Source organism: Camelus dromedarius, chromosome 20 (assembly GCF_036321535.1).
Source record: "Camelus dromedarius isolate mCamDro1 chromosome 20, mCamDro1.pat, whole genome shotgun sequence".
In the NCBI taxonomy this organism is placed as follows: domain Eukaryota; kingdom Metazoa; phylum Chordata; class Mammalia; order Artiodactyla; family Camelidae; genus Camelus; species Camelus dromedarius.
Genome location: NC_087455.1, coordinates 31,349,112 through 31,373,752, shown reverse-complemented (window position 1 = coordinate 31,373,752; position 24,641 = coordinate 31,349,112). Strand labels below are relative to the sequence as shown.

The window sequence follows — 24,641 nt, the reverse complement described above, 5'->3', positions numbered from 1 at the left end:
GCAGCAAGCTGTGCAAGTTGAAGTGGAATCTGATTGAGGTGAGTTAATTAATGTGGTGGCAGCTTGGAATGTTGTCCAGCTGCCAGTGAGAATTATGTTTGTTTGCCTTTGGCCCAAGTGTGAAATGGCTGGCTGTTGATTTCAGAAGTGTGAGTGTACATTTTTATATCTCACACGAATGAATACATTTTTTGTATCCTACACATTTGGGGAAATGCTAAAATTTATTGGGTAATGTTATTTACCACTTGTGTGGCAGAAAGAGAAAGGTGGAATTTTGCCCCAGAGGTTGACTTTGCAACCGTAGAAAAAGCAAAAGCAGGTGGCATATAAATCTATGAGCAGGTAAATAAGCCATCTGAAATTAGCTCATCTGGGCTAATGTTTTCAGGAGTAACTGTAAAAGGCAGGTAAGCAAGATCTGAACCAGAAAAGAATAGCTCTTGTAATGATGAAAAGATTCTGAACGTAGAAAACACAATGTAACACTTCCCTCGAAAGGAATGGTTTTGGGATTTACTATTGACTTCCATTTAGAATTTTAATTTTCTCTTCCCCAAACACAACCTTCAGTTGAAGACATTGTCTCTCTGTGCAATCTTCCTTCCCATCAATAATTGATGATAGTGATTCCTGTGAAGTGTTTTTGATGTTGAAGGTACTGTGTAGTTTTGGCTGGTTGTTACTGATAGGGGCAGGGGTTCTCTGGCTCAGGTAGTCAATAACTGACACTAAACCAACACAGTTCAAAGTACATTTGAAGGGGGTCAGATATTATTGTTCCTCTATTTTTTCTATGTCTAAAACCATTTAGATAAAATGCTTTGACAAAAGTTTACTTTAGTAGACTAAGGTAATGAATACTTAAAAATGTAATGTATACACACATTCCTTTCTTTTATTCCACCATTCTGAAGAAATTTAAAATCCACTAAAACTAAATGTAAGAGCAAATCATATGAAGAAGAGTTTGCACACCTAACAAAACAAGTATCGCCAGAACTCCTTTTTGATGATAAAAAGATTTCCTTAAATGTTGATGTTGCCATGAGAATATTAACAAAACTTTAAAATGAAAATGTTCACACTTTGAAGATATTAAATGAAATGAGTTTGTCAGGTAATGATCTAGTGAAAGTATTATTTTAAGACTCACAGACATAGAAAACAAACTATAGTTACCAAAGGGGATGGGGGGAGGGATAAATTAGGAGTTTGGGATTAACAGACAGTACTATATATAAAATAGATAAACAACAAGGGCCTCCTGTATAGCACGGGGATCTATATTCCATTTCTTGTAATGAGCTATAGTGGAAAAGAATCTGAAAATATATGTACATATATATGTATCTGTGTATAAGTGAATCACTTTGCTGTACGCCTGAAACTAGCATTGTAAATCAACTACACGTCAATAAAATATAAAATTAAAAAACAGTATTTTAAAGGTGGAAATGTATAAAAAGAAAGCACAATGTAGTTCTTACCTCCTAAAAGCTTTAATCTAAGAAAATGTGATGATAGCGTTAAAACTTTTATTCAGGTAAGTGAGAACTATTGGAGGTTTGGACTTCATTTTAATGGAAGCTGGAGAAAGGCAGTTTTTTTGGGGGCCTAATAATAGTATGTGATAATGTTTCCTCTTTCCCCAAGGGTATTTGATAGAATATTATTTATGATGCTTTTCCTATGCTGAAAAGTTTTAATAATAGAAGCAATTATTATAATTATAGCTATAGTTATCCCCAGGTAACTTTATTTTTTCTTTATTAGGTATGACAATTTCAAATATGAGAAAGACATTTTGTATCGACCTTTCACATAAAAAGTCAAAAGGAAAAACCTGGTAAGTATTGTACCCTTCAGATTATAGGGTTATCATATCCTTGACCTTTCAGGCCAAAGTAAGCCCCAGAGACTTGTTTTAGATTATATTACTGTCAGAGTGAATAAGAAATCAAACATTTTAATCTAATGTACACCCTCCGGGCATCTCATAAGTTCAGACTTACCACAGATAGCTGGCCTGAGATTGAACTTTTATAAATTATTTAACTGTTATTGAAAAAAAATTTTTTAATTTAATTTGGCTGAGGTTTTTTAGACAAAATGTTTGCCCCTTAACATTTTCTGATGTTTATGGTATATTTACAAGTATGTAATGATTGAGAAAGATGTCCTTATGCAAAATTACCCTACATTTGATTATTGTTCTCACATAAACTTTACATTAACAAAGTTAATGTGTTAAATACTTTTTGTGAAATGCTAACTTTTTAAAATGTGTTTTTTTAAAGAAAAATCAGGATGATTTAATGAATGCTAATATTAATGAAAGGTCCTCAAAATAATTCTAACATCAGGAGATTAAAATAACAATATATTACATGTTTTCAAAATAGTGGAGGAAACATTGTGCACCTTCTATGTACAAAATAATACATCAGTGGGGGATAAGTTTAAATAAAATCAATTCTATGGCCTAGTGAAGTAATTTATAGGAAGCTTTTGTTGCCTTTAGTTAATGAGTTCCACCTTCATTTTGCACCACCTCATAAGTTCTATGTGATAACATTTGAGTTGTTATTAATGAAATGGTCAGTTTTTAAAAAGTTATTCTCATTTTAGTGCACTTGAAGTTTTCTTAAGCATTAAGAAATCATTTGAATGCTGCTTCATTTTCCCATGTGCTTTTTTCAGATGTAACTGGGTTAGTGCAGTAATAGAATCATGGGTTCAGAGAACTTTTGACTTTAAAATAGAGAGACTCCAGGTCCCTCAGTCTGAGATATAAGGTGAGCAAGCTAATGTCTAGAGATTTAAAGTGACTTAACTTGAAATCACAAACTAAATTATGGGTAGAGTCAGGCTTGAGACTCAGATCTGTAAGTTCAATGTGCTTTCGTCTGTATTATTGTCCTAAATAGCTATATATATGTATGTATAATTTTTTAGAATAGTTTTAGATTTACAGGAAAATTCTGAAGGTAGTTGAGAGAGTTCTCATACCTCACACCCAGTCTCCCCTATTACTACTATCACGCGTTAGTATGGTACATTTGTTACAATCAACGAACCCACATTGGTCTATTATCATTAATTAAAGTCCATACATTTTCATATTTCCTTCCTTTTTACCCAAGGTCGTTTGTTCTGTTTCAAGATCCTATTTAGGAGTCCACATTACCTTTGGAGTTTTTCAGACCCTCCTTGTTTTCAGTGATCTTGACAGTTTGGAGAGGTGTTGTCAGGTATTTTGTAGAATGTCCTTCAACTGAGATTTGTCTGATGTTTTCTCATGATTAGATTGATTATGGGTTTTTGGAAGAAAGACCACAGAGGCAAAATGTCATTTTCATCAATCTTATCAAAGGTACATACTATCAGTGTGACTCTTGGTGTTGACCTTAATCAGCTGGTTGCAACTGTCAGGTTTTTCCACCATAAAGTTACTCTCCCTCATCTTTTTTCACCTTTTCATACTGTACTCTTTGAAAGAATTCACTATGTGCAGCCCCCACTTAAGTTATGCTCCATCTCCTTGGGTATATGCATAAATTATTTGGAATTCTGCAAAGGAGATTTGTCTATTCTCCCTCATTAATTTACTCATTCATTCAATTATTAAAGTCAGTATGTACTTAAGGATGTTTGTTTTATGCTTCGGGTTACAATTCCATACTACTTTATTTAGATCCTTGCTCAAATTGTTCCAGATTTGGCCATTAGGAGCACTTGCAGTTGGCTCCTTTGTCTTTTGACATATGGCTATCACTGTGTGTGTGTGTGTGTGTGTGTGTGTGTGTGTGTGTGTGTGTGTGTGTGTGTGTGTGTGTGTGACTTTCTTACTCTCTGGCACTATAGGATGCTCCAGGCTCATCTTGTTTATTCCCTGCCAGAGTCCTAAAATCTGCCAGGTCTCCACGGATCTCTGGGTCCTTTTATTGGAGAATGGCATTAGAAAATAGGAAGCAGGCACTAGGTATGATCATTATGACCGGTGTGTCATTGCATCTAAACCCTATCAGGTGACAAAGCAGGAAAATAATTGTGCATGTAGATACACATATCTATAAATACTTATTTGTGTAACCAACTGCCTCTATATTAAGCTAAACATTGATTCATACTGTCTTAATTCAGTATATATATTTTAAAGTTCTCTTATTAGTTTGATAAATGTAATCCATATTTTTGGTATGAAATTTACATGACATAAAATTAACCATTTTAAAGAGTACAATTCAGTGATACTTAGTACATTAATAGTTGTGCAACCACCATCGCTATTCAGTTCAGTAACTTTTTCATCTCTCCAAAAGAAAACCTTTAACCATTAAGTAGTCACTTTCCATTCCTCTCTCTCTCAGCCCCTGGTAACCACTGATGTCCTTTCTGTCTCTATGGATTTACCTATTGTGAATATTTATTATAAACCAAATCATGTAATATGTGACCTTTTGTGTTCTTTCAATTTGCATAATATTTTTGAGATCCATCCATGTTGTAGCATGTGTCAGAACATCATTTTTATGACTGAATAATATTTCATTGTATGTATATACAACATTTTGTTTATTCGTTCATATGTTGATAGGCATTTGGGTTGCTTCCATCTCTTGCCTATTGTAAATAATACTGCTATGAATATAGGTCTACAAGTTTCTGTTTGAATCTCTGTTTTAAATTCTATGGGGGTATCTACCTAGTGGTGGAATTGATGAGTCATATGGTAATTCTATGTTTTAAGTTTTTGAAAGAGTTGCCATACTGTTTTCCACAGCAGCTGCACCATTTTACATTCCCACCAGCAATGTACAAGGGTTCCAGTTTCTCCTTATCCTCATCAGTACTTATTATTCTCCCTTTTAAAAATTATAGCTATCCTAATTGATGTGAAATTGTATATCATCATGTTTTTGATTCAAATATCCTTACTGACTAACGATGTTGAGCATCTTTTCATATGCTTATTGACCATTTGTATGTCTTCTTTGGAGAAATGTCTTTTCAAATCCTTTGTGCATTTAAAAATCGGGTTGTTGGTCTTTTTGTGGTTGTGCTGTCAGAGTTCTTGGTATATTCTGGATGTTAAAACCTATCAGATATATTATTTGCAAATATGTTCTCCTGTTCTGTAGGTTGTCTTTTGACTCTCTTGATAGTGTTCTTTTATGTACAAAATTTTAAAATTTTAATGAAGTTCTATTTATGCCTTTCCTTCCTTTTTTCTTTCTTTCTTTCTTTCTCTTCTTCTTTTCCTTCTCTTCCTCCTTCCTCTTTTGCCTGTGATTTTGGTGTCATTTAAGAAACCATTGTCAAATCTAAGGCCATGTAGATTTGCCTCTGTGTTTACTTCTAAGAGTTTTATTTAGAAGGTTAGCTTCTAAATTTAAACCTTTGATCTGTTTTGAACTAATGTTTATACATGATGTGTGATAAAGGTCCATTCATTTGCATGTGGATATCCAGTTTTCCTAGCATCACTTGTTGAAGGGCTTATTCTTTCCCCATTGAGTGGTCTTGGCATGCTTGTCAAAAATCAATTAACCATAGATTCGAGAGCTTGCTTTTGAGTTCTCTAGTCTATTTGTCTATCCGGATGCCAATACTACACTGTTTTGGTTACTTATAGCTTTGTAATATATTTTGAAACAGGAAGTGAGAGACCAACCTTTTCTTTTTAAGATTGTTTTGGCCATTTGTGGTACCTTGAAATTTCTTATGAATTTTAGAATGGGTTTTTCATTTGTGCAAAAATGCCATTGAAAATTTGATAGTTATTATATTGAGTCTGTATGTTGCTTTGGGTGGTATTGTGATTTTAACAATATTAATAACATTAACAATATTAAGTCTTCCCATTTGTAAAAAAGTTTTGTTTTTTTACAGGGATGCAAAATTATACTATCTTCTTGATCAACTGACCTTTGTTTCAAGTATACTGTGCATCTTTGTCTCTTATAACAATTTTTGACTTAAAGTCTATTTTGTATGATGTTAGTATAGTTATCTAAGCTCTCTTTTACTATCTGCATGTAATATCTTTTTCCATCTTTTCATTTTTCAGTCTGTTTATGTCTGTGGATCTAAAGTGAGTTGTAGACAACATATAATTGGATCATGCTTAAAAAAAAAAACCCATTCTGCCAATTCTCTTGTCTTTTACTTTGTGAATGCATTTATATTTAAGGCAATGCTGATACTTCTGTTACTTTTTTCCATTGAATAGGACATACTTTACTGTTTCTTTGTATAGCTTGTGATATTCTTTTGGTCAAAAACTGAGCATTTTGAATATTATAACTCTGGAAACAGATTATCTCCCCTCCCCAGAGTTTGGTCTTGTTGCTTGTTGAGGGCTGCAATCATCCATTTGTCTAGTGATTTTCCCCTACTCCTTTTGCAAATATTGTATTTCTTATTTGTGTGTGGTTACTGAGTCTCATTGTATTATCTGAATTGTCAGCCAGTGACCTGACAGAGATTTCTCTAAATGCCTGGAGTCAAAAAGAAAAAAACACACTCTTCCTGTTTTTGCAGATTGGCTCTAAGCAGAGGCAATCCTTCAATGCTTGGACAGGCCACCTAATTCTGCCTCAGCTGTTTACTTTCTGCTTGTGCAATCCCTCAAGATCAGCCAAAGGTGCAAGCTTAGGGTCCACTCAGGTCTTTTCTGAGCATGCATTGAGTTTTGGGGATGTTGCACATACCAGTACTTCTTTTATTGCCAAATAGTATACCTTTTATTGCTAAATAATACTCCATTGTATGGACATATCGTATTTTATTTATTCATCTATCAGTTGATAGACATCTGGATTGTTTCCACTTTTTGGCTGTTATGAATAATGCTGCTATGAATTGTGGATTATTTCTAGGCTAGTATGTGTAAATATAAATAATTTCTATCTTAAAAACAGACTTATTTAGATATAATTGATATATAATGAACTGCATATATTTAAAATTTATTATTTGATCAATTCTAAACTATGTATGAGTCTGTGAACTCATTACCATAATTAAGAAAACAAACATTTTCATTGCTTTCACTTCAAAAGTTTCCACATGCCTCTTTGTAATCCTGTGCAACTCTACAACCCTATCTGACACACCCACTGATCTGGTTTCTGTTACTATACATTAGTTTGCATTTTCTAGAATCTTATGTTAGTATAATAATAAAATATTGCACTTTTTGTCTGGTTTCTTTCATTTGGCATAATTATTTTGATATTTTCCCATATTGTTGCTTGTAGCAATAGTTCCTTACTTTATCGCTGAGTAATATTCCATTGTATATCTGTATCACAACCTGCTTATCCATTACAATTACAAATGATCTGCACTATTACAAATGATCCTGTTTAAGCATTTTTCTACAATCTTTTCGTGGACTAATTCTTTCATTTCTCTTTTGTAACTGTTTAGAAGTAGAATGGCTGCATTGTATGGTAAGTGAATGTTTAACTTTTTAAGAAACTGCCAAACTGCTTCTAACAATGAAAAACAATGACCATTCAGACAATAGCCAACTATTGTGTCATTTTACATTCTTAACAGTAGTGTATGAGAGTTCCAGTTCATCTATATCCTCATCAACACTTAGTATGGTCAGTCTTTTAAATTTCAGCCATTTTAGTATGTGTGTAGTGGTATCTCATTATAATTGTCTGTAACGTTTTACTAGTGAGTAATGATGTTGAGCATCTTTTAAAGCACCAACTTGTTATCCATTTTTCTTCTTTAGAGAAGTGCATGTTCAAATCTATTATGTATTTTAAACTGGTTTTTGCTTTACATTATTACTGAGATTGAGGGATAGGAGTTAATAACATACTCTAGATAAAATTCCTTTGTTGTGATATGATCAGTGCAACTTAACCTTTACATGCCCGAGTTTCCTCATTTTGCTATACTTTTGTCAAAAAAGGAACGAGGTATAACATGTAAGAATATTCAGTGACTAACTCAGGGATAGTCTAGGTAAGTATATTTTAAAATTTAATTCAACAGTGACAATTTTATGAGTAAATCAATACAATTTTAATACTCCTGAAGTAACAAAGTTGAATAGATTAAGCTCAGCTCATGTCTATTATCTATTTACCTCTGTGTTACTTAAAATAATGCTTCTTGCTATAACAGATAAACCCCAGGATCTAATGATGTAAAAGGTTTACTTCTCAATTGTGCAAAATTTGGATGAATATTACTAATCAGCAGTTTGTGTTACTCTAGGCAATGATTCACAGACTCAGTCTTCTGTTTTTTTTGTCCTTGATATCTCCATGGACCTTGGAGTCCTCTGTTGCATCCTACTTATCTAGCTTGGTGATGGTGGGACGAGTAAGGCTGTTATGTGAAAGGCTTTTATGAGTCAGTCCTCTGCCTACATCACTTCTAGCCACATTCAAGTGGTCAGAACCCAGTTATTGACACCTGAGTGTAAGAGAGCCTGAATAAAAATCTAGCCGTGTACACAGGAGGAAAAGGAAGGCAGATTTAATGAATAATTGTTAAAATCCATCACTGCCACAACCTATTAAGTACTACATAATATGCAAGGTGCTAGGGGTATAGGTCCTTGTACTTGATGATCTTATACATACACTACACAGAATAGAAAAATAAATAATACACAAGTCTTTCTTTAACCTTTTTCAATCTTTTAAATACCACTCAGGTATTTAAAAACTTTACCTGAGACTTTTCAGTTTCTGGTCTAGTATATGAGTAGCTCAGAAGTTGCCACTCCATCTTAACAAATCAAAAGCTGAACAATCTGAAATACCACCAGTTCTTCTCAGATCCATCAGAGAAGTGAGATCACAGGGCAAACCACTGCTCCCCAAATTGGAGACAGGTGAATACAGAGAATCACACCTTAACACAGCAGAAACCCATGAGCAGAAACCTCCTAGGAAACCAGTGTCAGGGTAGGAAAACCTAAATTGTAATTAATGAATTTCTGAAGGCTCAGTGTTGACAAGCCTGAGCAAGCAAACTTGTTACTTGTCTTCGCTCCCTTGTGCACTAGTCCCAGTAAAGCCTCACCTGAATTTCATATCTGACCTCTTATAATTCCTATTGATTAAGGAGGCCAAGAACCCTGGTCAGTAACATTACAGTACAATCCAACAATTGTGCTCATTAGCATTTACCTAAAGGAGTTGAAAACTTATGTCCACACAAAAACCTGCATAAGGATATCTATAGCAGTTTTATTCATAATTACCCAAACTTGGAAGCAGCCAAGACGTTCTTAAGTAGGTAAATGGATAAACTGTGGTACATCCACACAAGGGAATATGATTCAGTGCTAAAAAGAAAAGAGCTATCAAGCCATGAAAAGAAATGAAGGAAACTTAAATGCATATTACGAAGTGAAAGAAGCTAGTCTCAAAAGGCTACATACTGTGATTCTGCCTATATGACACTGGAAAAGGCAAAACTATGGAGACAGTATAAAGTTCAGTGGTTGCCAGAGGCTGGGGGAAGGGAGAGTTGAATAGGCATGGAAAATATTTAGGGCAGTGATACTATTCTGTATATGATGGATACAAGTCACACTTTTGTCAAAGTACACAGAATGTACACCACCAAGCGTGAATCCTAACGTAAACTATGGACTTTGGGTGATAATGTGTCAATGTAGGTTCATCAAATGTAATAAACGTACCACTGTGGTGTTGGGGAAGTTTGTATGTGTGTGGGGACAGAGTACGGGAACTCTGTACTTTCAGCACGATTTTTCCATGAACCTACAACTGCTCTAAAAAAAATTAAGTTAATTAATTAAGAACAGCAAAAAACTTCACCTGACTCTGGAGAACTATTGCCTGTATACTTAACCTGTCTCAAAGCCTTCTTGAGATTTAAAAGATATTTTTTTTGAAAAAAAAATCTTTCAGTAAAAAGACATATAATAGTAGATTTGGAAAAGGCTGCTTATTTGACATTAAAAAACCATGAGCAATGAATGAAACATTAGTGAAAAGGAACTAAATTTACCTTGACTGCTTACAGAACAGGGCACAGAACAGTTGAAAACCACTACTTTTTGATTCTTAAAACCAAACAAAAAAAAAGTGCCCAAATAATTTTTCCAAGGCATAATTTGGTAATTTTTTTGTTGATGCCAAGAGAAAATTTAGTATTCCATGGTTAGTTATTATTTTGTTTATACATTATAATAAAAAATCTATTTTAAATATCTGGCTAATTTATCTTAACTCCTTGGTCTTACTTATTAAGTTGCCACACAAATAAGACTAAGCCCTTTATCTTTCCCTAGAAAAATTAGATTTGGAGCTCCTGCTCTAGACCACCTACAGCTTTCTTACAATTAGAGGAAGCATTCATATTATAACCTCTTGAGTCATGGCTTCAACCCATTCACTTTTCAAGTGAAGCACATAACTAAGAAATTACTTGGATAATTTAGTTAGGTGACTTTGCAGATTTTAATAAGACTCAAATTATTTGGGTTATTCATCAAAGCTTTCCCTGAGGACAGTTGCTCTGAGTTAGCAATTAGCCACTTCTCTTTCTTTTCCTTCCTTCCTCTTTCTCGAACACCTCCCCCTCCTCTTCCTTTTTGAAACTTAGTTCATTGTTTTCATTAGCAAAACAGATCTAAACACCTTGGCATCCTCACTTATGCCTCTTTCCTACCGCAGTTTTTAAAATACTTTCAAGAAATCATAATCTTAATTCTAGCAAAGAGTTTTAGGAATTTACTCATGAACTTTAAATGCATCAACCAAGGTGGGTATTTTAATAACTTTATAAGGAAAGTCTATTTTCAAAATGCAGTGGTAGGTGTTTTCTTCAGAAGTTACCCAAAATAGGAAATACAGATTAAAAAAAAAAAAAAAAAAGGCAGCATGTCCCATGGTATCCCTTTATGCCAAGTGTATGTTTCCGAGTTTCTTGACTTTGGTTAGCTTGCAAGATAAAAGAAGGAAAGGTAATTTTAAAAAATATATTCATTTCAGCTTAATAAAATCAACACTGACTCCTAAAAAACTCTGAATTCATTCTCTATCACCTGTCCTCCTCCCGCCCCCCATTTTGTCTTTAAGGGTCTTTTATCTTCTTCTGTTATTCCCACTGTTTTTCTTAAGTCTCATATATCAGACCAATGGATAGCCACAATCTTCTCTTTAACTATTCCTTCCTCGCTCCACAAAAGCCTATTTAGCCATATTTAACCACTCCTTCATCAAAGTAAAAGAAGGCAAGAACCTGTCTACACGTTTGGTCAAAACGCATTCCCCTACATCACATATCCTAATCCCTGCAATTTCTCCTTTCTAGCAAATGAACCTCTTGATTTAAATTTAAATCCCTTCTCCTACCTGCAGCCTTATTGCTATTGCTCTGCCAGTGAACCCAAGTTCTTCCCAGGCCATTTCCTAAGAAAAATAATAACCACCTGTTTTTCAGGGTTTTAATCGCTAGCACCCGCTTTCTTTCCCTAATCCGCCCTGCGTGCTTCCCTACCCGGATTCCACCTCCACCATCCACAGCCGCTCTACCCGGAGCGCCACTTCCGGATCTCCGGTGTTTCCACTTTACGGGTCCGCCCACCTCCCCCGCGCACTTCCTAGAGCTTTGTCCTAACCACTGGCGGGGTGGGAGCGGAGACGCGGGCTCGCCGAGCGCAAGAGGTGTCCTAGAAGACGCATTGCGAGACTGCTCCAGGCTGAGAACTCCGGTCCTGCTGCGGAGTCGAGTGGTGGCGGAGGACGGACGGTTTGTTTCGAGCACCGAGCGGGGCACACCCGGAAGTGGCGCCGTACGGGAGCTGCGCCGCCGCCGGGGGCGGGTGCCAGGTACCGAGAGGAGGAGGAGGAGACGCCACGGTACTCTCTGGCGTGAGTGTCAGCCGACGGTGCAATAAGGCGGGGGGCGGAAGCCGGTGTGCCTTTGGCTCTGGTTCTACGGTGGTAGATCCCGCCAGGTTCCGGGAGGCGAGGGCCTCGTGGGGCGGCTGGGCTGGCGTAGCGGTGCGGCGGCCAAAGGCAAGCGCGCTTCGCTTCTTTTTCCCACTCCGGGGGTCCCGCTTTCTGCAGGTCACCACCTTTTTCTCCCACTCCTCGCCAGGGGAGTTGTACTAGTGAGGAAGTCGGGGCTGGAGCAGAGAGTCCACTTGAATTTTCTTGGTTTCTGTAAGGAGGCGAGCGGCCGCTTTGGTGGGGATTTGCTTTTCGGCCTCTTCAGCCCTTTCTGAGAAGTGCTTTTTCCTTCTGCACTACCAATTCAGTTACCTCTAATGTTTCTGTCTTTACTCTCTTCAGCATCTGACTTTGACTCCCCTGTACCTTAAAGGATGCTGGAGTCATACGTGACTCCAATTTTAATGAGCTATGTGAATCGCTACATCAAGAACTTAAAGCCATCAGACCTACAGCTTTCACTATGGGGTGGAGACGTGGTTCTCAGCAAGCTCGAGTTAAAGTTGGATGTGCTGGAGCAGGTAAGTGGTGTAGCTGTCATTGATTGGAAACATTTTCAGCTGTTTAGAACTAATCTTGTTTCCTAAAGTTTGACTTTATGCTTTGAAGACTTAGTTTTTCTGCTAATGTATTTTGGGCTACCCTGAAACTAGAGACCTTCCTTTACAGAATATTTCTAAAATGGTTTGTTACTAGTGATAGATTGTTAGAATCCCAAAAGTTGTCTCAACAGATGGGGAAACAATTTCCTTGTTCTTGTTGTCAGAATTGTTCACTCTGTTTACTCAGTTCCCTAGCATTACCGAATGTGCTGATTTACATTGCTAGAATTAGGAATATGATGCCAGATATTATATTACTTTTTTCCTTTTTGGGGAATGGAAGGGTTGGAAAGACAGTAAGGTCAGTTCTTGAGGAAAGTTCTGTTTCTTGGTAGGAAAGATGACACTACCCATGGCATCCTCAGAATACTGAGTAGACAGACGCGGATTGAGAATGACAGCATAATTGAAAACTTCTTTCTTACTCTTCAAGTTTCTTTTTTTTTTTAATGTGAGAATGATCTGATGCAAATGAACTGTAAATTGAAAGCTCATATACTTATTAACTCGTTTAGTACATTTATTATTAACATATGCCAGGCATCTGTTAGGCTTGAGGATATAAAAATTATCTTTAGAAACTCAGAAGAGTCAGAGACCAATTGGTTTTTAGGAGATAAGTGAAGACAATCTTATGATGATGTTATCAATAACTTTTAGTTATATTCTGCTACTTTATTATTGAATAATCTAGAGTTAACACTGAGAAATGATGTTCTTGGTTCCTTTCCCTTCCTGTCTCCAAGGCTGATTATCTTAACAACGTTGTATGAACTGTAGTTTATTCTTTGTATTGCCTTGTAGTATTCCATTGTATAAAGATCCACATTTACGTATTTATTTTCCTATTGATGTACATTTGGATTGTTTCTACTTTTGGCTATTATGAAGAAAGCTCTTATGAACATTCTTGTATTTGGACATAGGTATTGATATCCCTTAGTTGCATACCTAGGTAGGCATATATTTAACTGCCAAATAGTTTTCTGGTGTGGTAGTACCAATTAACATTCTCATCAACAGTGTATGAGAGTTCCAGTTACTTCAGGTTTTTGCTGTTACCTGATAAGTTTGTTATTTTTAGCCTTTTTGGCAGTTGTGTAGTGGTACCTCATTGTAATTTAAAATTGTATTTCCCTAATGACTAATGATGTTGAGCACTTTTTCATGTTCTTATTAGCTATTTGGATATCCTCTTTTGTAAAGTCTCTAATTCTTTTCCCTTTTTTAAAAAAATTGAAATTGGTTTTTCTTTTGGCCTTTTTTCTTACTGATTTGTAGGAGTTCTTAATATATTTTGGAAATGAGTCCTCTGCTAGATTTTATAGTATTTATAAAATTTATAGTATTATTTGTAGTATTTATAAAAGTATTTTATAGTATTTTCCCCAATCTATGGCTTGTGTTTTTACTCTCTTAGAAGTGTCTTTTGATGAGCAGAAGTTTATAATTTTATTGAGGTCCAGTTTATCAATCTTTTCCTTTATGGTTTACTTCTCATGTCTTGTTTAAGAAATCTTTGCTTATTCCAAGAACATTATTTTCCTATATTTTCTTTTAGCAGCTTTATTGTATTTATGAGTCATGTGAAATTAATTTTTCTGCATATGTAAAGTAAAGGTCAAGATTCTTTTTTTTTTCCCCGTTAATCCACTCAACTGATCCACACGATTTTTGAAATTCTTTCGCTACTGAATTTTCAATAAGTCTTTGCTATAAGTCAGGTTGTCATATGTGTGTGAATTTGTTTTGAACTCCTTATCTGTTCAGTGGACTGTCCATTCTTGTGTCACTATCATACTATCTTTTACAGTAAGTCTTGATATCTCATAGTGTAATTTGTACAGTTTTGTTCTTTTTTACTTCAAGATTGTCGTAGCTATTGTAAATCCTTTGCATTTTCATATATATTTTAATTTCATAAATTTTTGAATTTCCCCCCCAAAAAAGGGAAACCCATTTTGAATTTCCCCCCAAAAAAGGGAAACCCATTGATGTTTTTATTGAGATTACATTGAATCAATAGATTAATTTGGGAGGAATTAACCTTAGCATAAATTGTGCTGACTGACATACTATTGTGTTTTTCAGTTTGTGTTCAGGACATTGCTTTCTGTGTTTTTAGGTCTTTACTTTTTCTTAGCAGTGAAGTTTTCAGAGAGATTTTACATGTTTCATCAGATTTTCTCTCTGTTTTTTGATGTTATGAGCAAGATTATTTATTTTTTGAAAATTTCATTTTCTAATTACTTGTTACCAGTACATAGAAATACAGCTGATTTTTAATATATTGACTTTTCCAGTGGCCTTTCAGATTTGTCCAATACTTTTTGGTGGATTCTTTTGGATTGTCTGTACACAATCATGTCATCTGCAAATAGTGACAGTTTTACATTTTTCTTTCCAGTGATTAAACCTTTTATTTTTCTTTCATTATTGTACTGTGGAGTAGAGATCTTGAAAATACATTCTTTGTTCCCAACTTCAGTGGGACATTTAGTATTTTACCAGTAAGTACATTGTTAGGTGTAAATACTCTTTATTGGGTTGAGGGAATGTGCTTCTTTTTTTTTTTTTTCAAATTTTTATTTATTTATTTATTTATTTTTTTGTGGGTGGGGGAAGGTAATTAGGTTTATTTATTTTTTAGAGAAGGTACTGAGGAATGAACCCAGGATCTTGTGCATGCTAAGCATGCCTCTGCCACTTGAGTTATGCCTTCCCCTCTGAGGGAATGTGCTTCTATTCCTGGTTTTCCAACAAGTTTTTAAAACCATGAGTAGGTGTTGAATTTTATCAAGTATTATATTTAATGAATTGATACTGTATTTTTTTAATGTGAATTTCATTCAGTTTTCAGATGGAGTTTGCATTCCTGGAATAACCCCTATGTATTATGTATTATCCTTTTTATATATGGTTGGATTCCATTTGTTAAGTTTTTGGTTAGTTTTCTTTCATCTATGTTTACGTGTGTTACTGGTTTGTAATTTTCTTTTCTTGTAATGTCCTTATCAGATTTTGATTATGATAGATTTGTTGGCCTTGGCCTCACTAAATTATTTGAACTATTTTTCTCTTTTCATAATTCCTGGAAGAGTTTGAGTAAGATTGGTATTATTAGGGAGTTTTTTGTGTGTAGTGAAATATATGTATCATAAAATTTACCATTTTAATCATTTTTCATGGTATTTATTTTTTACATTTACCCTCTATTTGGAAGTTAATAAAAGCTTTCCCTTTTATTTCTTTTTTAAAAAACTTTTTTATTGATTAATAATCATTTTACAATGTTGTGTCAAATTCCAGTGTAGAGCACAATTTTTCAGTTATACATGAACATATATATATTCATTGTCACATTCCTTTCTCTGTGAGCTCCCATAACATCTTGTATATATTTCCCTGTGCTCTACAGTATAATCTTGTTTATCTATTCTACAATTTTGAAATCCCAGTCTATGTCTTCCCACCCCCCACCCCCTTGGCAACCACAAGTCTGTATTCTATGTCTATGAGTCTATTTCTGTTCTGTATTTATGCTTTGTGGTTTTTTTTTTTTAGATTCCACATATGAGTGATCTCATATGGTACTTTTCTTTCTCTTTCTGGCTTACTTCACTTAGAATGACATTCTCCAGGAGCATCCATGTTGCTGCAAATGGCGTTATGTTGTTGTTTTTTATGGCTGAATAGTATTCCATTGTATAAATATACCACATCTTCTTTATCCAGTCACCTGTTGATGGACATTTAGGCTGTTTCCATGTCTTGACTATTGTAAATAATGCTGCCATGAACATTGGGATGCAGGTGTCATCCTGAAGTAGGGTTCCTTCTGGATATATGCCCAGGAGCGGGATTACTGGGTCGTATGGTAAATTCATTCCTGGTCTTTTGAGGAATCTCCATACTGTTTTCCACAGTGGCTGTACCAAACTGCATTCCCACCAGCAGTGTAGGAGGGTTCCCTTTTCTCCACAGCCTCTCCAGCATTTGTCATTTGTGGATTTTTGAATGACGGCCATTCTGGCTGGTGTGAGGTGATGCCTCATTGTAGTTTTGATTTGCATTTCTCTGATAGTGATATTGAGCATTTTTTCATGTGTCTATTGATCATTTGTATGTCTTCCTTGGAGAATTGCTTGTTTAGGTCTTCTGCCCATTTTTGGATTGGGTTGTTTATTTTCTTCTTATTGAGTTGTATGAGCTGCTTATATATTCTGGAGATCAAGCCTTTGTTGGTTTCATTTGCAAAAATTTTCTCCCATTCCATAGGTTGTCTTTTTGTTTTACTTATGGTTTCCTTTGCTGTGCAGAAGCTTGTAAATTTCATTAGGTCCCATTTGTTTATTCTTGCTTTTATTTCTTCTAGGAGAAAATTTTTTAAATGGATGTCAGATAATGTTTTGCCTATATTTTCCTCTAGGAGGTTTATTGTATCTTGTCTTATGTTTAAGTCTTTGATCCATTTTGAGTTTATTTTTGTGTATGGTGTAAGGGAGTGTTCTAGCTTCATTGTTTTACATGCTGCTGTCCAGTTTTGCCAATAGCATTTGCTGAAGAGACTGTCTTTGTTCCATTGTATATTCTTGCCTCCTTTGTCGAATATGAGTTGACCAGAAGTTTGTGGGTTCATTTCTGGGCTCTCTATTCTGTTCCATTTGTCTATATGTCTGTTTTTGTACCAATACCATGCTGTTTTGATGACTGTAGCTCTATAGTGTTGTCTGAAGTCTGGGAGAGTTATTCCTCCAGCCTCTTTCTTTCTCTTCAGTAATGCTTTGGTAATTCTAGGTCTTTGATGGTTCCATATAAATTTTATTATGATTTATTCTGGTTCTGTGAAATATGTCCTGGGTAATTGGATAGGGATTGCATTAAATCTGTAGATTGCCTTGGGCATTGTGACCATTTTAACAATATTGATTCTTCCAATCCAAGAGCGTGGGATATCTTTCCATTTTTTTAAGTCTTCTTTAATTTCCTTCATCATTGGTTTATAGTTTTCTGTGTATAAGTCCTTCACGTCATTGGTTAGATTTATTCCTAGATATTTTATTACTTTGGGTGCTATTTTAAAGGGGATTGTTTCTTTACTTTCTTTTTCTGTTGATTCATCGTTAGTGTAAAATGCAACTGATTTTTGAACTTTAATCTTGTATCCTGCTACCTTGCTGAATTCTTCAGTCAGCTCTAGCAGTTTTTGTGTGGGTTTTCTATATATAGTAACATGTCATTGGCACATAGTGACACTTTTACCTCTTCTTTTCCAATTTGGATCCTTTTATTTCTCTCTCTGGCCTGATTGCTGTGGCTAGGACTTCCAGGACTATGTTGAACAGGAGTGGTGATAGTGGGCATCCTTGTCTTGTCCCAGATTTTAGTGGGAAGCTTTTGAGTTTTTCACCATTGAGTACTATGCTGGCTGTAGGTTTGTCATATATAGTTTTTATTATGCTGAGATATGTTCCCTCTATACCCACTTTGATGAGAGTTTTGATCATAAATGGGTGTTGAATTTTATCAAATGCTTTTTCTGCATCTATTGAGATGCATGTGGTTTTTGTCCTTTCTCTTGGTGATGTGATGTATTACACTGATTGATTTGCGTTTGTTGAACCAGCCTTGTGTCCCTGGGATTAACCCCACTTGATCATGATGTATAATCTTTTTTATGTGTTGTTGGATTCTGTTTGCTAAAATTTTGGTGAGAATTTTGGCGTCTATGTTCATCAATGATACTGGCCTATAATTCTCTTTTTTGTTAGTGTCTTTGCCTGGTTTTGGTATCAGGGTGATGGTGGCTTCATAGAATGAGTTTGGAGGTATTCCCTCCTTTCCAATTGTCTGTAAGAGTTTGAGAAGGACTAGTTAATCATTTTTGATTATACAGATCTGCATCATTGATTACATTTATATTGTCGTGCAGCCGTCACCAGAACTTTTCAGTTTCTCAAACTGAACCTCTATACTCACTAAGCACTAAGTCCCTAGCCCCTGGCAAGCACAATTCTACCTTATGTCTTTATGAATTTGACTATTTTAATACCTCGTAAGGGGAAACATACAATATTTATCTTTTTGTGGCCAGCTTATTTCACTTAGCACAATGTGTTCAAGATTCATCCATATTATAGCATGTGTCAGAGTTTCTTTTTTTAAAGCTAAATAATATTCCATTGTGTGTACATACAACATTTTGTTCATTTGTCAGTGCACATTTGGGTTGCTTCCACCTTTTGGCTATTGTGAGTAATGCTGCTGTGGGTATACAAATACCTGTGTGAGTCTCTGCTTTCAGTTTTTTTTGAGTACACATCCACAAGTGGAATTTGATAGATTGCATGGTAATTCCTTTTAATTTTTTGAGGAATTGACATACTGTTTTCCACAGCAGCTAAACCATTTTATATTCTTACCAGCAATGCACAGGGGTTCTAGTTGTTCCATGTCCTCACCAACACTTTTTTTTTTTTTTTTTTTGGATTATTGCCATCCTAATGGATGTGAAATGTTATCTCATTATGGTTTTAATTTACATTTCCTTAATGATGGAGATGTTGAGCATCTTCCCATGTGCCATTGGTTGTTTGCATATCTTCTTTGGAGAAATGTATTCAAGTCCTTTGTCCATTAAAAATTTTTTTTTGTTAATTGTAGGAATTATTTATATAGTCTAGATATCAATCCCTTATCATATATGATTTGTGAGCATCTTCTCCCAATTTGGGTTGCCTTTTGACTTTGTTGATGGTATCCTTTGAAGAACTAAAATTTTAAACTTTGATAAAGTCTAACTTAAAATTTTTTCTTTTGATGCTTAGGCTTTTCATGTTATATCCAAGAAGTCAGTGGCAAATCCAGTGTCAGGAAGCTTTTCCCTTATATTTTCTTCTAAGTGTTCTATAGTTTTAGCTCTCACATTTAAGTCTTTGCTACGTTTTGCATTTTTGTGTATGGTGCAAGGATCCAACTCCATTTGTTTTTACATGTGGTTAGTCAATTTTCTCAGCACCATTTGTTGAAGACTGTCCTTTACCTGTTGAATGGTCTTGGCACCTGTCGTGAAAAATCAATTGGCCATAGATAGGAGGGTTTATTTCTGGGCTCTGAATACAGTTCCATTGGTCTGTATATTTGTCTTTATGTCAATAGACCATTGTTTTGATTACCATAACTTTGTAGTAAATTTTGAAATCAGGAAATGTGAAATCTCCAACTTTCTTCTTTTACTAATTTTTTAAATGTTAGGAAGAATTTAATCTTGAAGTCATGTGGGTCAGGAATTTTCTTAGTTGGAAAGTTTTTAATTCCTGATTTACTTTAACAAATATGGGACTATTTAGATTTCTGTTTATCCTTTTGTTAGTTTTGGTTAGTTAGGTTTTTCGAGGAACTTCTCCATTTCCTCAAAACCAGGCATCAGCAGACAATGGCGTGGGAATACTTTTGTAAATAAAATTTTATTGGAGCACAGCTATTCTCATTTGTCTACATATTGTCTGTGGCTGCCTTGGCAAACTAAAATGACAGAGTTAAGTAGCTGGAACAGAGTCTGTATGATTTGCAAAAGTCTTAAATATTTACTATCTGTTCCTTACTGAAAAAATTTGCCTGTCTCTGCTCTAAGTTGTCATATTTAAAAGTACAAGGTTGAGTTTTTTTTTTTTTTTTCATTTTAACGTCACCTCAAAAAAAAATCTAGGAGCTGTTAATATCCTCTTTTCATTGCTGATATTAGTAATTTGTATTTTCTTCACCAGTATTGCTAAGGCTTTATTAATATTTACAAAGAACCAACTTCATTGATTTTTTTTCTATTGTATTTCTGCTTTGTTATGTATTTTTGCTCTTATTTTTAATAATTTCTGTCTTCCTTCTTTGGATATGATTTGCTATTGTTTTCTCTAGCTTCTTGAGGTGGAAGCTTAGGTTATTTATTTTCTTCAACCTTTTTCTGCTCAAATACATGCATTGAATGCTATAAATTTCTCTTTAACCCCCTATTTAGATTTGTCACACAGAATTTTATATGTTTTCTTTTAATTATTATTCAGTTAAAATTTTAAAAATTCCATTTGATTTCTTCTTTAACCCATGGGTTATTTAGAAATATGTTGCTTAATTTTCAAACATTTAGGGAATAGTTAATTATCTTTCTGTTACTGATTTCTAATTTAATTCCATTTTGGTCAGCACATTCTCTGTATGATTTTGATCCATTATAATTTATGACCCAGTGTATGGTCTATTTTTATAAATGTTCCATGTGTCTTCTATATCTTTGATTTTTATGTCTATTGTTTTCTTCATTACTGTAAGTGAGGTCTTTTTTTTTCTTTTTCAACTGTGAACTTGTTTTTATTTTTATTGGGAAATAGAGGATGGATTGGGAAATACTTATGCAAGTTATACCCCCCTAGGAAACGTCCATCCTAATCTTGCTGGGATAGCTTTTGGAGCTTTTTCTGTTTCTCGGGGACACTCTTATTTCCTGATTCTTCAAGGTCAATAACTGGTTCCTCTTTGGGGAAAGATTCTTCCTCTTAGGAAGACTAAAGCTCCCAGCTGTCTCTTCAAGATCACTACTAACCAGCTTCTCTTTGGAAAAAGATTCTTTTTCTTGGGTTTGGAGAAAGAGACAGTTGGGTCTTACATTCCATTTTCTGGAGGAGCCTCCTGGGGCTTTTGCTTTTTCTTCTTTTTGGGTCTTTCACTTGTCTCCTCACACTCCTCCAGAGTACTGCTGCTATTATGTGACGATGCCAGGGTGATTGCAGCTAGCCTTTTCTTTTCCTTCTTCAAGCTTTTCTTCTGTTTCTCCAACTTCCTAGTAATGTCAGCAGCTGCTTCCTCTCCCTGGCCAAAGAAAAGTGCTGAAAAGGCTTTGAAGATCCCTGGCTTTCTGGGCCCTCTCTTGGCTTTTTTGGAAAGTCTTTATGATTAGTATTGAATTACCTACTTCTCTTTTCAGTTTTTGCTTTATGTATTTTGGGGCTCTCTTGCTATGGTCGTGTATGTTTTGTGTTTTTTTCTTCAGTTGACCCTCTATCATAAAGTGTCCCATGTTATGTTTAGTAACTTTTTTTTTTTCTTAAAAGTCTGTTTTGTCCGATAATAGTATAATTACTCTAGCTCTATGGTTTACTGATTGCATGAAACATCTTTTTTTTTTTCTTTTTCCCCTCTGTATACTGCTTTTTAAACTGTGTTAGCACTTTTCCTTTGTGTTTCTTCAAGCCTGGTTAGCATACTGTTTGAAAGTTTTATAGCCATGTTATTTGGCTTCCACAGCTCTTTAAAATTTCATCTGGTTAATTGTAAATTCAACTTACGACTGGGATAAATTATTTTTAATTGCTACTTATTTCCATTGGAGAAGAGTCATGAAAAACAGGGGAAAATACTGTTGGAAATTAAGATCATAGAACTTAAAATTCTCTATGTAAAATAGAATCCCATACCATTTCCCTAAATAGCAAGAAAATATGGTGATTTGAGGTATTCAAGACAAGCAACTGGATCACATGATTTCCTGGGATCTTGTTTATTCATTTTTTTATTGAGGTATAATTGACATACAGTGTTATATTAGTTTTGAGTGTACAGTGTAATGATTTGATATTTGTATATATTGCAAAATGATCACCAAAGTAAGTCCAGTTAAAACTTCTGTCACCATACAGTTAAAAAATCTTTTTTTTTATTATGATGAGAACTTCTTAAGATTTACTCTCTCACCACCTTTCAAATATGCAATACAGTATTATTAACTATATTCACCATGCTGTTCATTATATTCCAGGTATTTTATAACTGGAAGTTTGCATCTTTGACTCCCTTTACCCATTTCACCCACTTCCTATCCTCTTTGCCTCTGGCAACTACTAATCTGTTATCTGTATCTATACAGAAATAAGGTACAGTAAAATTATGAAAAAATAGTTTTTTATCTTATTTTCAACCTATTTGTGGCTTTTGAATCTAAAGGATGTCTTTTGTGGAGAGCATGTAGTCAGATATTACTAGTTTTTAAAATCCAGTTTGACGATCTTTGCCTTTTGATTGGAACATTTACTCTTTTCTCATTTGATGTTTTTGTTCATATGGTTAGATTTCTGCCTACCATTTTGCTATTTTCTGTGTCTCATGTCTTTTTTGTTTTTTTCATAATCCTTTGCTGCCTTCTTTTATATTAAATATTTTTAATGTTTCATTTTAATTCCTTTAATTTTTAAATTATTTTTGAGTTATTTTCTTAGTGATTGCTTAGAGGATTATAATATGCATCTAATTTATCAGTCTATTTGAGATTAATGCTAACTTTATTCCATTTAAATATGGAAACTCTTCACCATAGCTCCATTTCTTCTGCCTCTTTTGTGTTACTGTCAGGTATATTGCATTTCTCTGTTACAAATCCAATATTACAATTGTATAATTGTTTTATATAATTGCCTTTTGAATCAGAAAATGGAAGAAAAAGACATTTATACTGTCCTTTAATTATTATATACATAAATACTTTTAATAATGCTCTTTATGTGGTTTTGAATTACAACCTGGTATTACTTCCTTTCAGTCTGAAGAACTTCTGTTAGCAATGAATTATCTGAGACTTAGTTTATTTGGGTATGCCTTTATCTTGCCTTCTTTTTTGAAGGATACTTTTGCTGGATATAGAATTTTTGGTTGATAATTATTTTCTTTTGTTATTTAAACACGTAATCTCACTGCCTTCTTGCCTTATTGTTTGTAATGAGAAGTTAGCTTTTAATCTGCTAAGAGTTTCCTTTTGTGTGACAAGTTGATTTTCTGTTTCTGCTTTCAAGATTTTCTTTTCATCTCTGGCTTTCAAAATTTTTGCTCTGTTGTGTCTGGATGTAGGTTTGCTGATTTTTTTCTTCTGCCAGCTCAGATCTGATATTGAGCTCTTTTAGTGAAGTTTTATTTATTGTACTTTTAACTCCGAAGTTTGCATTTAGTATCTTTTTTGTAATTTCTGTCTCATTCTTGGTATTTTCTATTTGATGAATCATTGTTGTCATATGTTCCTTTAATTATTTAAATATGGCTCTCTTTATTTCTTTGAACATATTTTTGATAGATGCTTTGAGCATACTCAGAAATAATTTCTATTTGATTACTTTGTATGCTTTTCATGTTTCATATTTTTGGTTGAAAACTAGACATTTTGGGTAGTATGTTATAGCAACTCTGACTCTGATTTCTTCCTCCAAGGAATTTTTTTTTTGTTGTTGTTGCTGTTGGTTCATTATCTGTTTAGTCACTTGCCTGGAGTAAATTTTTATTGTCAGTTTCCCTTGCAGTGTATGGCCTCTGATGTCTCTGCTCAGTTTTCTTTTTTCTCCCCAAATGTTTTGCTTTTATGCTTGGATATCTAGGGATTGCTCTTGGGTCACTATAACTGAGTCATCAGCCAGTGATTGGCTAGAAGTTGTTTAAACTTTTGAACCAATAAAGTTTCTACTCTTTGGTGTGGACAGATGCATGTACTGGATAATGCTTTCAAACGTCAAGGAGTCTACAAATCTGACCCATTTTTTAACTTACTGTGTTTACACAAGTTCTTGGTTGACCATGATAGATTGTTAGGGGTCTCTGCAGTGTCTTCTAAGTAAGCACAAGCTGGCACGTCCATATAGCTTCACATACTACCAGCGACAGGTCATAACAAGGCCGTCTTTGGCTATCTTGTTAATTTTCTGGCTGCTCTGCTGTTTTGTTGCTTGTACCATCTGGTGTTGTGAACTCAGGCTAGCCTTCCCTTACTGCTTCTGAGATTGCTATTGTTTTTGATAGCTTTGTCTAGGTTTGTCATTGCTTTTTGGTGGGAGGATTTTCCAGCCTTCTAACTCAGAATTTTTTAAGTCTTGTCTTATATTTTTATTTTGTGGTAAAAAGCACATGATGTAAATTTACCATCTTAACCATTTTAAAATATACAGTAGTGATAACTATATGCTGTATACTGTTGTTCAGCAGATCGCTAGAACTTCTCATCTTCCAAAACTTAAACTTTGTATCCACTGAACAACTGCTTCCC

General features: G+C 34.7%; 1 protein-coding gene across 12 annotated transcripts in view; it reads left to right on the top strand.

The window, feature by feature from the left end:
• Positions 1-11,647: 11,647 nt before the first annotated feature.
• Positions 11,648-24,641, top strand: part of VPS13B (vacuolar protein sorting 13 homolog B) — a 626,989-nt gene continuing 613,995 nt past the window's right edge. For 3 of the 12 annotated variants that reach the window (XM_064476940.1, XM_064476942.1, XM_064476941.1), the window contains exons 1-2: positions 11,648-11,888; positions 12,312-12,490. In XM_064476940.1, the coding sequence (XP_064333010.1) occupies positions 12,344-12,490 (147 nt within the window). In that variant the 5' untranslated portion in view covers positions 11,648-11,888; positions 12,312-12,343. The remainder of the gene's footprint in view (positions 11,889-12,311; positions 12,491-24,641) is intronic. The other 9 variants (XR_010377054.1, XM_064476937.1, XM_064476939.1 and 6 more) reach the window with 6 other exon arrangements.